The following is a 14880-nucleotide window of genomic DNA, read 5'->3' as shown; positions in this document are numbered from 1 at the left end:
TTTTTCACTTAAATCATTGACAGCTTGGTACTAATGCCCATAAAAGCCAAATTAAATTAGGTGATTTTTTTAAAAATTAGATTTAAAGCTACTGAACCCTTCAAAGAATATGTATTTAGCCCCTTTATGCAGCTGCCAGAGATCATTTTTGTTCTGGTTTTTTTTTTATGAGAGCAGAAGTAAATGCTCATTCATTTCAGTAAAAATAGCGTATGAAATATTAGCTCTCGATTCAAGACTCATGAAAATCCTTCAACTGCAGTAGCTGATAAAACACACATTACTCTGTTTTGAATAGGGCTTTTTTTCAATAAAGACAGGCTCACTGACATTCTCCAGCTACCTACCAGGCTACCTATGAATCTGTGTACTATACCATTTAATATGCAGTGTATGCATTTGTAATATGAACTATTTCATATACAGTGTATGAATATTTCAGGCTAGGATGTGTTAAACACATACTACAGAAGATAACATTTTCATCTTTGTAACCAATTTCCAGCCTGCCCAAAGGAAAAATGATTAAAGACAAAAGCCCACATCTTTAGAAACAAACAAACAAACAAATTGTTATTGTTTGTTCTTTGACATTAATTTAAACATCAAGCTCCTTTCTACTGTCTGGTTGTCAATTCAGTAACTGATTATTTTAAATTCTTTGACATTGTTTCTATAGGAGTCTTTAAGCATTCACTGACAATGCTGGGTGTGCATGTGCACACTCTCTCTCGGAGCTGAATCAGTGTTTTCATAATTTGTTTCATAATCTTCATTTTTGAGCTGTCAACCTGTCATGAAAATTCATACCTAGCAATGACATATTTCTGCCTCCTATGGACACTGAGGTTCCTGTCATCACCTACATTATTCTGAATTAACTAATATAAAAATGGCATTTACAAGTCAGGATTCAAATAACATCTACATCACATATATCCTTTTCTTTTCACGTATCTGCTTGAGTCTAGAACTTCAACTATCTTGAATGCAAAACTGGTTCCATACCCATTTCAATAAAGATTTCTGAGCATCACTGCTACTTCCATTACTTTTAACTTCCCTACCACTGCTTCAGTTCTTATGAACAGGATTTATTTCAGAGCCCATTCACAGTACTTTATTTTAAAAGTGTACTAGTGACAACATCGTAACAGTAATAAGAAGACACTATCTCTAGGGGTGCACGGATAAAGATTTTTTGGGCCAATACTGATGGCCAATATCTGTCCAATTGCTGATATTCAGCTTGGCAGCTTGGAGAGAAGTGTCCCGTTGGTAAGTCTGTGGGGGGTGGAAGGGAAGGAGCATCGGGGGTGCAGATCAAGGCTCCCATAATGAGGGAGGGAGTGGGGCTGGGGCAGGTGATGCACAACCAGGTTGGGGAGGGGCACAGGGCAGAGCAGTGGCTTGTCTGGAGGGAGCAGGGAGGTTATGGGGAGCACATGCACCCCTGGGGGAGGCATGAGGGGATACATACCCTCCCTTGATCTATATGCAGGGCAAGGGCAGGATGCCACTGTGCGCTTGGGGCCAGAGGTTGTGCCAGCCTCTCCCGGTGGGGGGAAGGGGCTGGGCCTGGGTTGCACTCAGAGCAGGCACAGGCAGTAGTGCTGAGTCAGGGGGGCTACAATATTTTAGGGTGGCTGTAGCTCTCTGTAACCCCTCCTACACTGCCACCGCCCACCCCAAGCACAGCCCCAGTCCAGTTCCCCCTGCCAGGAAGAGACCAAAGCAGCCCCGGCCTTAAGCGCACAGCAGCTGCCTGCCCTTGTCCCATGTGCAGATCCCAAAGGTATGTGCCTCCATGCACACACCAGTGGCAGCCGTGCCCCCTCCCCCCGCCCCCCCGTGGTCCCTGGATGAGCCGCAGCACAAGCTTCTGTAGGCTAGAGCCTATTTTACCAGATGGTAAATCTGGAAGGATTAAGGCCATTTACTTTTTTCTCTTCCTTTCAGTACAAAGTATTGGATGGTGACAGCATTTTTCATTTTGTCATACCTTTTAGAGTACTGGCTGAAAATACATTTATACAAAGAACAGTGACCATATTCCTGATTAACCAAAGTCAAGTCATTTTAACTTACATATTGAAAGTCTTGAAATACTGCTGTAATTTTTATTGTCAATATATTTGCTGTTTTGAAAAACAAAAACCCATTTAAAGGTGTATTTTACTTCAAATAAATTTAAAGCAGATATTTGTGAATACCTGTATGGTATTCTACCTACTCTTGAAGAGTTTCCATTCATAGTCCATTTCCTCAGTTTTATACACACAATTATTACAGACTTAGACCTGAAAAAAAACTAACACGTGACACAGAAGTGAGAAAATGGACTTTATAATTCAGAATAACTTAGTGTGGGATCAGACTATGTGGGAATTACAAATGTTGATTATTTGCTATCACATATAGCAAGCAGCGTTTTCCAACCGGTGTGTCATGTCACACTGGTGTGCTGTCGGGGGAGGGGGTGTGGCTCCAACCAGTGATTCAGGTGCTGCATCCCACTCCCCCCTGCCACTCCGTGTCTGACCATGTTCTGCGTCCAGTGTGCTGCAATGTGTTTTATTCACGTAAGTGTGTCATGGGATGGAAAAGGCTGGGAAATGCTGACATATAGCATTAGGTACACTAGCTTGTGCACTTCAGAAGTGTTACAAGATGTTTAGGACAGATGGAAAAATACACTGTGCTTTTCCTATGTTACACAGGTCCTTTATTGTTAATTGTTGCAAAACACAGTATATTGATTTTTATTACAGCATATCTACGGCGGACATTAACAATTATTATTTATATTAAGCTGCACAATTTTAAAACTGTTCATGGAACTAGATTTAGTTGTCTGACTGTTTGCCTTCAACACCAAATAGTATCTGAAAAACATGTTCACTTTGATGCTGTTTCAAGAATTCTAGGAATTGACCAAGATCCATGTGATAGTCATTCCTCAGTCCATAATCACCATGTGCTTGAAACTGTAAATCTTCAAAAGTAGTGAAGAGTCGAAGGCTATCCCCATTATCCTGAGTTTCTATGTTCTCGACATGCTTGCATGAAATGTGTTTCCAGTTGGGATATCTAATAACATGCCAGAACTCCTCACAGTTTTCTTTTATCCCCTCCACACAGATGATACCAGGTTTTCCTGTCAGGCAAAAACCAGTCAGATTTAACTGCTTTGCACAATCAAAAATCTTCTTTCTCAGTTCCTGCCTATATATATGATGACTATAGATCCACATTCGATGAAATATTCTTTTAACTGCCTTTTCTTTTGGAGCTGCTTCAGAAGAGACCTTTCTTTTTTGGAAGTAAGGTGTGGTATTGTCTTGAATCCACTCCAGAGCTGTACATATGCACAATTCTCCCGTATTCAAAGAACTGACATGAGAAGTGAGATGCTTGTTAAGCTGTAGTTGTTGCTCTCTGTCTAGTGCATTTGATCTTACAAACAGCTGTGGTGCAGAATAAGGGTATGTGTGAGGCAAGGTTACCTGCAAATCTACTTTTACCTTAAAGAAGGAAAGAAAAAACAATCAGATTTATGACTGAAGTGCATGTTAATTGCAGGATTTTTTTGAAACCACAAATTAGGCTCTACAAAGGAATAACTTTACCATGATACTTATGAACAGTAATAGCTGTGATAGTTTCAAGTGAGGGCCAAGGTTTTTGGCAGGCATGCTACCACTTAGCTTCACACCATCCATGTGCCACTCTTATCCCCTTTCCCTCCCTGATCTGATGCTCTGTTCTCGCCACACAATCTTGTGCTCCTGCTTTGTCTGTTGCTCTGGAGTTTCTTGTGCTCCCTGCCTGATTTGCTGCTTTGTTTTCTGCTTCCTACCCTATTTACTGCTGTGCTACCTGTTTTCTTACTGATCATCCAGGCGTTGCACCCTGGCCGCCCATGCCATGTGCTGGCCACGTTGGTTTAGAAAGACACTAATGGAGCTCTGCCTCAGGTGAGTGCTTGCTGGTGGTGGTGTGTTCTGTGTCTCTGTTCTTACTCTGCAAAGTCTCTGTTACTCCTCTCATCCAACTCAAGCAAATGTGCCCTCCTTTCAGTCTTCTCCTTCTGCCCAGGAAATATTTTGTGGGGATGTATTGACATAAAATTACCAGGTTAGGAAACATGGCATATTTTTTTCTTTTCCATAGTTTCTTTCACCTTTTTTATTTTTTTGCCTGTTGTCTTCCTTTGTGTTCCTATATTATTGTTCCCAAGCTCTTTCCCTGTACCCACAACTCTGAGGTCGTCTTTATAGGGTTGATCCTTCCTGCCTCAAACGGCTGCTTTTGAAGAGAAGATATCCCTGCCATATTCTTCTATTTCTGGGCTGTGTTACTAGCCTGTGAAGTCAATGTAAGCTACAACTGCAGTAAGAAGTCAAGGTTTAGTGACTTTCAAGAATCCTACTATTGCTGTGTTTCTGCAGTAGCTGGATGGCAAGCTCTAAGCATGACAGTTTTCAGTACTTTCAGCTATTTTTCCTAATCATTCACTCATGCTATGTGACAGAGAGATTTTGTGAATTGCACATGAATAACTGGGAAAGAAGACAAGTAACATATGCTGCAAAAAGGATTGTAGTGGTTTAATGCCATTGCTAATCGGTGTGACTCCTGATTTCTGGCAAAAAAAAAAATGTCAGGTATCTGAAACCTTCCTGTTTTCCATATACAATTTGGGTGCCACCTGTGATTAAAGAGCAGGCTTCTATTAAGACATACAGATGGGAATATTTTAGGCTGAACAATTATTACAATGGACATCTTTGAACTATGTATTGTATAAATGAGTGAAATACTCCTAAGTCAATTCTCAAAAGAACCCAACAAGCAAAAATGAAAATGAAATTTTGGGAGTGTATTTAGTATTTGAATACAGTAATATAGGCATTTGCAGTTATTCTGATTTGTTACCAGGCTATTTCCATTTTACTACCAAAAGAAGTGTTCTTCTGAGTATATGGACTAAGGGAACAGAACATTTGCAACTCGCATTCTTTCAGATGACTTTTTAGACCTCAGTAGTAAATAATCACTTGCTTTTATGACAATTAGTGAATTCTCTTTAAACCTCAGAATTGTGACTCAATTTTCCTAAAGTAGTCTGTACCAGAGTGACAAAAATGTGTTTAAAAAGCATTATTTTAAAACACAGAAATTTCTTAATCACACTTGCAGTCTAATAACTAGCTAAGGTTACAGTTTAACTCAAAATGCTGCAGGTAATTAAGCAAGTATCAAAACATTTCTGCATCTGTAATAATAGGATGGCATAACCATTCTTTTTTTTAGCTTTACATCATTTTTCAGGGGCACAAGACCATTTGAATAAATTTCTGTCAAGTGTCTTAATATATTTAACTTACTGAATGGATGTCTGAATTGGTATCACATTTACTTTACAGACATTGCACGCCCCTGGCTTTCTAATATACAACCCAGCTGTTTCTTAGAATTCCTCTTTTACATGATGTCTACACACATTTTGAAAATGGTTATGTGCCGTGCATGCAAAACTAATGCTGTGTCATATCCTTGTATTGACATATCTGTATGAATCTACTGTCTCTTGTTTTATGTTTAAATTATAAGCTCTTACAGTAGGGATTAACTTTGTACAGTGGCTAGCGCAACAGGGTGCTTGGTTTATAGCAGGGGTGGGCAAAATACAGCCTTGTGGGCCAAACTGGGCCCACAGTGGGTCTTTGTCTAGCCCACAGCAAGTCCCTTGGTTCTGGCTGACCCAGGCACAGTCCACCTGTGGCACATCCTGCCACCCCCTGGTCAGGCAGCTGGGCTGGGCCAGCTTCATGGCTGGCCTGCCTTTCTAGGCAGCCCAGGTGGCGGTGGTTCCTGGCTGCTGCCACCATTGGCTCCAGCCCCATAGTACTGGCAGGGACCCAACTGTACACCCCGAACCCCATGTGCTCCATGCCTGCTCTGGGCTTGCCCACCCAGGCTCAACAGCAGCGGCACAGGACAGAAGTGACAAGAAAATAAAATTGGCTACTTACAGATGTAACCTCCCCACAACCAAAAAAAAAAAAAGAAAAAAAGGCAGGGGAGGAGCGGTTCCAGGAAAGAAAATTATTGAATTAGCAATAGTTGTGAATATTCAAAATCTAAGTATACCATTAGGTTGTAAGGTTTTAAGCACTATTTTCACTGATGATGCTTAAAAATGCTGGAATGGTATTGCCTTGTCCTCAGCTATAATGTTAAAAACAGGCTGAGGGTTGTCAAAATACATTTAAGCATTTCATAGATTTTCATAGACATCAGGGCTGGAAGGGACCTCGGGAGATCGAGTCCAGCCCCCTGCCCAAAGGGCAGGAAGTCAGCTGGGGTCATAGGATCCCAGCAAGATAAGCATCCAATATACTCTTGAAGGTGTTCAATGTAGGTGCTTGAACCACCTCCGCTGGCAGACTGTTCCAGACCTTGGGGGCTCGGACAGTAAAGAAATTCTTCCTTATGTCCAGCCTGAAATGGTCTTGCAGGAGTTTGTGACCGTTCGACCTCGTCATCCCTTGGGGCGCTCTGGTGAACAAACGTTCCCCCAGATTCTGGTGGTCACCCCTGATAAACTTATAGGTGGCCATCAGATCACCCCTGAGCCTATGCTTTTCCAGACTAAAGAGTCCCATGTCTCTCAGCCTATCATCGTTAAGATCTGTTTTCCTGACCTCTGATCATGCGCGTGGCTCTCCTCTGGACTCTCTCAAGCTTCTCCACATCCTTTTTGAATTGTGGAGCCCAAAACTGGAAGCAGTACTCCAGCTGCGGCCTCACCAAGGCCAAGTACAAGGGGAGAATGACGTCCCGGGATCTGCTCGAGAAGCATCTATGGATGCAAGCCAGCGTTTTGGTCGCTTTATTAGCCGCAGCATCACCTTGTAGGCTCATGTTCATCTTGTGGTCAATGATGACCCCCAAGTCTCTTTCTTCTGTAGTGCTAGCCAGCGTAGCACTGCTGAGCCTATAAGGATGCTGCAGGTTTTTCCTCCCAAGGTGGAGAACCTTGCATTTTTCGGTGTTAAACACCATCAGGTTCTCATCTGCCCATTTGCTGAGCTTGTCCAGGTCAGCCTGGATCACCCGCCTATCTTCTGGCGTGAATGCTTTGCCCCAAAGTTTGGTGTCATCGGCGAACCTGGCCAGTCCACTCCTGACTCCAATGTCCGCATCATTAATGAAGATGTTGAACAGTATGGGTCCAAGGACAGAGCCTTGGTGGACCCCCCTGGTCACAGGGCACCATGATGAGTGACTGCCATCAATTACAACCCTCTGGGTCTGACCACGGAGCCAATTTCCCAGCCAGCGGATCGTGGTGGAGCCAAGGCCACAACTGGCCAGTTTAGCCAAGAGGTGATCATGGGATACCAGTTCAAAAGCTTTTTTGAAGTCAAGATATATGACATCAATCTCTTCTCCCTTGTCCAGGTGATAGGTCACCTGGTCATAGAAGGAAATGAGATTGGTCAAACAAGACCTACCCACAACAAACCCGTGCTGGCTATCCCTTAGGATGTTAGCCTGGGCCAGTCCATCAAGGATGGCCTCCTTAATAAACTTTTCTAAGATCTTACCCAGGACAGAAGTCAGGCTAATGGGCCTGTAGTTAGCCGGATCCACTCTCCTCCCTTTCTTGAAGATAGGCACCACATTGGCCTTCTTCCAGTCTTCGGGCACTACACCAGAGCGCCAGGGGTTTTCAAAGATCTGTGCCAGAGGCTGGGCTATGACGCTCGCCAGCTCCTCGAGTACCCTGGAGTGCATCCAAGGGCCTTGCATTCAAAAGCTTCCAAAAGGAAAGATTTCAAATACATCCCCAAGCCCTTCATGCACTAATCTATTTTCCTCCCTATGGAGGATAAAACTGACCAAATAGCTGTGATACCAACAGTTCCCCTAAGCTCCAGCCTGCCATAAGCCAACAGATGTAGCAAAATAAAAATTAAAAATTGAAAGGACCTCTGAAGATTTTTGCTGCTCTTCATGCCAACCAATAGAATCAGAAAGCCCAAATCTTAGAACAGCTCAAGAAACCTGTAGTTCACAAGTGAAGTTATATGTTACATTTAAGAACATCTAAGAACCATACTAAGGGCATTTGAAATGTATATGTACATTAAAGCTCGTTAACTTGTGCTAAGCCACTGCTTCCCAAACTTTGTTTCAGCGTGCTCCCATTTATGACCCCATTTCCTCAGCATAGCCCCTCACTCCCTGCCTACAGCCCCCTGGCCCCCACAGCAGTGCCCGAGCCCTGGCTGCCACCCGTGGGAGGTGGTGGCCAGTGTAGTGCAGAGCCTGGCTTTCCCCCCAACCCTGTGCTGCCCCTCCCCTGCAAGCAGCAGTGCTAGAACTAAACCCATGGGAGGCAAGGGTGGTGGGGAAGATCCAGGCTGCAGGGTTGGGGCTCCCTACCCCGCTACGCTCCCCCCAGGGGCTCCACGGCCCAGTGGGCAGGACCTGGCGCATGAGGGAGGGAGCACTATGCCACCATGGCTACCAACCTGAGGCGCCCTCTGCTCACCCAGCAGCAGCATAGGCACATCTCCACATCGCTGCCACACCCCACCTTGGCAGCCACAGTGGTACAGCACTCTCCCACAATGGCTCCCACCCTCTGGGCCGTAGAGGTGGCTTCTGTCTGGAGCTGGTCCGACACGGCTGCAGCCCCACACATCACTGTGGGTTCAGATGTCTTGGGGGCACATTTATTGCAATCCCATCTGCTGATGGGGATCTGCTAAATGCTCTCTGAGTGTCTCAAAGTTGCAACCTTTCAGGCAAGGGTTAACAGGCTACCTAGCTTATTTTAGGATAACTGTGGTCTGCTCCACAGAAATGAAACAAGCAATCTGCAGTCCTCCAGCATCCCAGTTTCATAGCTGGTAGGGTCAGAAGGGACCTGAGCAGATCATCAAGTCTGACCCCCTGCCATGGCAGGAAAGAGTACTGGGGTCAAATGGCCCCAGCAAGGTGTTCATCCAGCCTCCTCTTAAAGGCCCCCAGGGTTGGAGCCAGCACCACTTCCCTTGGAAGTTGGTTCCAGATCCTAGCCGCCCTGACAGTGAAGTAGCACCTCCTGATATCTAGTCTGAATCTACCCTCTGCCAGCTTGTGACTGTTATTCCTGGTCACTCCTGGTAGTGCTCAGGGGAACAGGGACTCCCCCAATGCCTGCTGGTCCCCTCTGACTAGTTTGTAAATGGCCACTAGATCCCCCCTCAGCCTTCTCTTGTGAAGGCTGAACAGGTTCAGGTCTCTTAGCCTCTTCTCATAGGGCTTGCCCTGCTGTCCCCTGATCATGCAAGTGGCCCTCCTCTGGACCCTCTCCGTGTTGTCCACATCCATCCTGAAGTGCGACGCCCCAGAACCGGACACAGTACTCCAACTGCAGCTTGACCAGCGTCGCATAGAGGGGGAGAATCACCTCCTTGGACCTGCTTGAGATGCATCTGTGGATGCATGACGAGGTACGGTTGGCCTTCCTGACCATGTCCCCACACTGTCAATAATGATGCCAAGATTCTTTTCTGCCTCTGCATTGATGAGAAGGGAGTTCCCCAGCCTGTACGTATGGTGCTGGTTCTTCTTTCTCAGGTACAGCACCTTGCTCTTGTCAGTGTTGAAACCCATCCTGTTCTCATCTGCCCACCCCTGTAACCTGTCTAGGTCCAATTGCAGCCTATTCCTCCCTTCTAGCATGCTCACTTCTCCCCACATCTTAGTGTCATCTGCGAATTTGAACAGGGTGCTTTTTACCCCCTCGTCCAAGTCACTGATGTTGTTGAACAGTACGGGCCCGAGGACCGAGCCCTGCGGAACCCCACTGCCCATATCCCTCCTGGTCGAATAGGACCTGTCCACCACCACTCTGGGTGTGACCCTCCAGCCAGTTAGTGACCCAATTGACTGATTCTCCAGTGAAGAAAGTTTTTTCCAATGTTTATAGGGTTAATCTATGTTGTAAGGATGGTTTATGGAACTGCCATGCTCTGGGAGCCTCCAGAATAAATGAATGAACTTGACCTACTGGCCCAATTTACTATTTCGACATGCACAGCTGAGGGAATGCCTGTGGTCAGGGTGTGATTGACAGGGGAATGTATCTTGTGCAAGAATGATATGATTGGATTTGACATGATTGACAATGAGTGACAGGACCTTTGCCTCAGAGGATTGGCTGTTAAGAAAAGGGGAACTGTGGGATTTAAAAATCTGGAACTTCGGTAATGGAGTGCGAATGTGCAGAAATGCATGGTGTGTGTGTGAGGATTCTGAGAGGTGCCATAGTGCATATGGTAGCTTACCCCATGGAGGGAATGAGATACAGTGCACTAAAGCCCAATCTCATGCATTTGCCTCCTTGGATCATCTGGTTTCAACCAGACTTGAATTGGCTTCCCCTCGACTTCAGTTCAGACTGTTATCAGAATGATCTCTACTTTGCTTACTGTTTAATACTCCAGTACTGGTAAAGTATAAATTGTACCTGTCTATTATCTGTATTTACATCTGTTAAGTTGTTGTTACTGTTGTTGTCCCTTACCTGTGTTAATATTCCCTACTGTCTTCTCAATAAATCTCTGTTAGTATTTTTTAAATCTGATTCCTTGTGTATATCAATAATAACCTCAACAAAACTCAAGGCTGGCATGTCTACCTCTCAGTATACAATAAACGATGCTAAGAGTGAGTCTGACACTAACTTGCCCTTATTGCTCACCACCCCAGTAGGTTATTTTGCTAAATGTATTTGTTTCTCCCCCCTGAACATAGATGCAACCCAGGTGTCCAGGCTTATTTATAGCCATGCCCCTGCTCATCAGCCCGCTAGTGACAACTCAGCTGTGCAAGCAAGAAATGGTACTAACCCTTAACCTGTGACTACTCGCAGCATGTTCCAACTTCAACACTGCTTAATATTCCAAAGATTTATTATCATCTAAGTGTAATGTTTACCTTCACCCTATAATCAATACTTTTGTGCAAACAGTAAAGCCATGTTTTTTTGATAATTTCCAGCTGAAACAAGACCCCTGAGTACACTTTTAATAGTACATTTGACTATACTAAAATGTATGAAACATCCTTTTTTAAACTACTTCAGTGAAAATTTAAGAAATATGTATGGTTAACTAACACAAAAGGTAAGTGGAAATTCTCACCTTTGGCTCATCTATGTTAACAGAAACCGAATAGTCAATTTGAGGTGGTAGCTCTTCCTCTGTGTTCTTCAAATAGAGCTGTATGCAGGTAAGAGCATTTTGGTCCCGAAGGTTTATTTCTCCTTTATTAGGAAACATTGAAAAAAGCATTTCCATCTCCAACAGCTGAAGCTCAAGGCATTCTTTTATAGAGACAGCCATTATGTTGCAACTATAAATGTAGACACCTAAAAATAGAAGAGATCAAATTAGCAGAAGAGTTTAATACCCAGCAATGTTCCTCTGTCAGTGAAGGAAACATAAAATTGGGAGTTGTGTCTCAAAGTAAAACAAATTAAAACAATGGCTGTGGGGACCGCACCCAGAGAGTGGTGGTGGAGGGGTCATTTTCAACCTGGAGGTATGTGGGCAGTGGGGTTCTGCAGGGCTTGGTCCTCAGGCCCCCACTGTTCAACATCTTCATCAGTGACTTGGACAAGGGGGTAAAAAGCACCCTGTTCAAATTCGCAGATGACACTAAGATGTGGGGAGAAGTGGGCACGCTAGAAGGGAGGAATAGGCTACAATCAGACCTAGACAGGTTACAGGGTTGGGTGGATGAGAACAGGATGGGTTTCAACACTGACGCACCTGTGGAGGAAGAACCAGCACCATACCTATAGGCTGGGGAACTCCCTTCTCATCAGTGCAGAGGCAGCGAAGGATCTTGGAGTCACTACTGATGCCAAGATGAACATGGCTGACAGTGTGGGGACGTGGTCAGGAAGGCCAACCACACCTTGTCATGCATCCACAGATGCATCTCAAGCAAGTCCAAGGAGGTGATTCTCCCCCTCTATGTGACACTAGTCAGGCCGCAGTTGGAGTACTGCATCCAGTTCTGGGCGCCGCACTTCAAGAGGGATGTGGACAGCATGGAGAGGGTCCAGAGGAGGGCCACTTGCATGATCAGGGGGCAGAGCATGCCCTACGAGGAGAGGCTAAGGGAACTGAACTTGTTCAGCTTCCATAAGAGAAGGCTGAGGGGGGATCTAGTGGCCGTTTACAAACTGGTTGGGGGGACCAGCAGGAATTGAGGGAGTCCCTGTTCCACTGAGCACTACCAGGAGTGAGAAGAAATAATGGTCACAAGCTGGCAGAGGGTAGATTTAGGCTAGATATCAGGAGGCGCTACTTCACTGTCAGGGCAGCTAGGATTTGGAACCAATTTCCAGGAGAAGTGGTGTTGGCTCCTACCCTGGGGGTCTTTAAAAGGAGGCTGGATAAACACCTTGCTGGGGTTGTTTGACCCCAGTACCCTTTCCTGCCATGACAGGGGGGCAGACTTGATGATCTCCTCAGGTCCCTTCCAACCCTACCAACTATGAAACTACTACCACCCATTGCCACAAGACCTAAAAAACCCACCACCACAAAACTGTGTGCCCTGCCACTTAATCCAGGAGGTCAAGGCCTCTCTGTCACCCACTGCCCTCACTTACATCAACCAGGTTCTGTGGAAGGTCAATCTCTGCTCCCCAGGTTGCCTCTGCCACCTGGAGCTCATTGTACAGTCTCTGCCTAGGGAGGCCCCAGAGCACTCCCTACCACTCTCTCAGCAGCCTGGTGAATACCAAGCCTGTCCACTTTTCCTCCCTATGGAGGAAAAGTCCATTGCTGCCAGCTCTACACACTCACGGTCTCCATCCTCCAACCCATCCTTGCATCCCACCCAGACATGAAGTGGTGGAACACCCTTGGCAAGGGTCCCTGGTATGTGAACCTGTATTCCTCCCTGATCCCACAAGCCACCAGTGATCTTGAAGCCACTGCCATGGCATATGTGACATAAATCTCAGACACCCCTGATACCTGCTCCTTCTGTGAGCAGAGGGATACCCTGGTGCATGTCTACCTGGAGTGTGCCAGCTGCTGCCCTTTCACTGCCTCCTCCAGAGCATCTTGCTCGGGTTCTGGCTAAACCACTCCCCATCCGTGCACTAAGCAAGTCCCAGGACATCCTGGTCAACCTCTTCCTGGACCTAGCCAAGCTAGCAGCCTACTTAACCAGGAAAAAGGAAACTGTAGCAGAACACCTGGTGAACTATGGGGGCATTTTCCTGTCTCTCATCTGTTCAAGTCTCTGGGCAGTGTCCACTGCAGGAGTGGGGAATTATTTTGGGCAGAGGGCTGCTTACTGAGTTTTAGCAAGCCATCGAGGGCTGCATGGCAGATTAATATTAATTTTCTAATTTTTTTTAGGGGCCCCGCGGGCCGGATAGAATGGCCTGGTGGGCTGCATCCAGCCCCCAGGCTGCATTTTGCCCACCCCTGGTCCACTGGCTCCTTGAGCTTGTTTGAGGGCCAGTGGGCATTGTCTCGTGTGCTTTGCTCAGTGGCCCTACTCGGCATGCTTGTTCCGACCCTCTGACCTGCACTCCCATTCCTGTTTTTTTCATTCTGTTCCACAAATTCTGTTGTCCTCTTTTCCTGTGGCCTCCCCACCTGAGGGAGGCCAATGAGTGACTTGGTGGGCTGGGCCTATGCTTTTAAATGGGGCACTTGGTATCAACCTTTGCCCCTCGCTCCAGTCCTCATTTCCTTTTTCAGCTGTCCCAAGCAGTGAGTGATGTCCTCTTTAGTGGCCTCCCTTATTAAAGAGTGGCTTATACTTTTACTTGGCAGGCACTGACCTATGATCCTTGTTGGCACATCAAAAGGCCTTGCTTGAAATCTCTCACAAAGTGAACATGCTTTAGTTCAGGTTGCTCACCTGCAAGTGCCATGTGATACAGTAATGCAGTGCCTGCACCCAGGGTGCCATGATGTGATTATTTGATCCTAATGAAGGCATTTTCATACCCCAGCTCCAATTAGACTGAAAAAGAATATGAAAGCCCAGTTATTTTTCCGCCCTCAGATTTCAAGTCCACTGACCTGCCAGGCGACGGCGGGGTACCCCCACCCCTGAGAAGTAACTTGACCCGTCGAGCCGACGACGTCATTTCGCCTCACGTTCAAACCACGGCACGCGGGCACAACGCTGCCCCCACGTTCCCGCGAAGGGGCGGGGCCGCTGGGCGGGATACCGCGTATGCGCCGCCCGTGCGGGCCACGCCACTGGCTGGGCTGCTAGCTGCCGCGGCCCGGAGCACAGGAGGGAGCGAATCGGCCCGGCCCGGCCTGGACTGGCGGCCTCAACACAGCGCGCGTGCGCAGACGGGGTCTACCCGTGGTGTCCCCTCCCGGCGGGAGACGCGCTGGGCACATCTTGGCTCGCGCAGCTGCCGCCCCCCGCAACGCCCCAGCGGGCTGACTCACCGTCTCACTGGCCGCAGGCCTTGTACCCCCGCCACGTCACAAGCTCCACAGCACACCCCTCTGCGCCTCGTCAGGGGTGGGGCTTGCTGACAGGCCCCGCCCTCGCGCGCTTCACATTCGCCGGAGCGTTCCCGCGGTCCCAGCCTTCTGTGTTCAGCTGCCTTCTGCAGAAGCAGAGCCCGAGATGTGCAACCACATGAATTGAGTGTCTGTTTGCAACCATAGGAGCTGCACGAACGGCACTAGCATTCGGTTGCACACGTGGGTTAAGGCTGTGTCATGGTTTCAGAAAAGGTCAAGCTCAGCTGCAGAGAAAAAGAGTGTATAAAAGAGAGATTTTTTATTTCCAAAGGAAGTGGCATGTTCCAGCTAA

At 46.6% G+C, this 14880-nt stretch overlaps 1 protein-coding gene across 3 annotated transcripts; it reads right to left on the bottom strand.

Moving 5' to 3' along the window:
* Window positions 1-8: 8 nt before the first annotated feature.
* On the bottom strand, window positions 9-14605 carry RWDD2A (RWD domain containing 2A). Of its 3 annotated transcripts, XM_090035738.1 has the most exons (4): window positions 14508-14605; window positions 13960-14064; window positions 11208-11434; window positions 9-3524 (listed from the first exon to the last, which is right to left on the bottom strand). In XM_090035738.1, the coding sequence occupies exons 2-4, from the start codon at window positions 13970-13972 to the stop codon at window positions 2847-2849; spliced, it is 918 nt and encodes a 305-aa protein (XP_089891864.1). In that variant the 5' UTR covers window positions 13973-14064; window positions 14508-14605; the 3' UTR covers window positions 9-2846. The 3 variants fall into 3 exon arrangements, with proteins under 3 accessions (XP_089891864.1, XP_089891883.1, XP_089891873.1); XM_090035757.1 differs by lacking the exon at window positions 13960-14064 and having other exon boundaries at window positions 14508-14594; XM_090035747.1 differs by lacking the exons at window positions 13960-14064; window positions 14508-14605 and adding an exon at window positions 14124-14501.
* Between the last annotated feature and the right edge of the window lie 275 nt (window positions 14606-14880).

Source organism: Crocodylus siamensis, chromosome 1 (assembly GCF_052110815.1).
Source record: "Crocodylus siamensis isolate JL-2025a chromosome 1, ASM5211081v1, whole genome shotgun sequence".
NCBI classification, from domain to species: Eukaryota; Metazoa; Chordata; order Crocodylia; family Crocodylidae; genus Crocodylus; species Crocodylus siamensis.
Note: the sequence above shows the minus strand (reverse complement) of the source record. Positions and strands in the feature narration are given on the sequence as shown.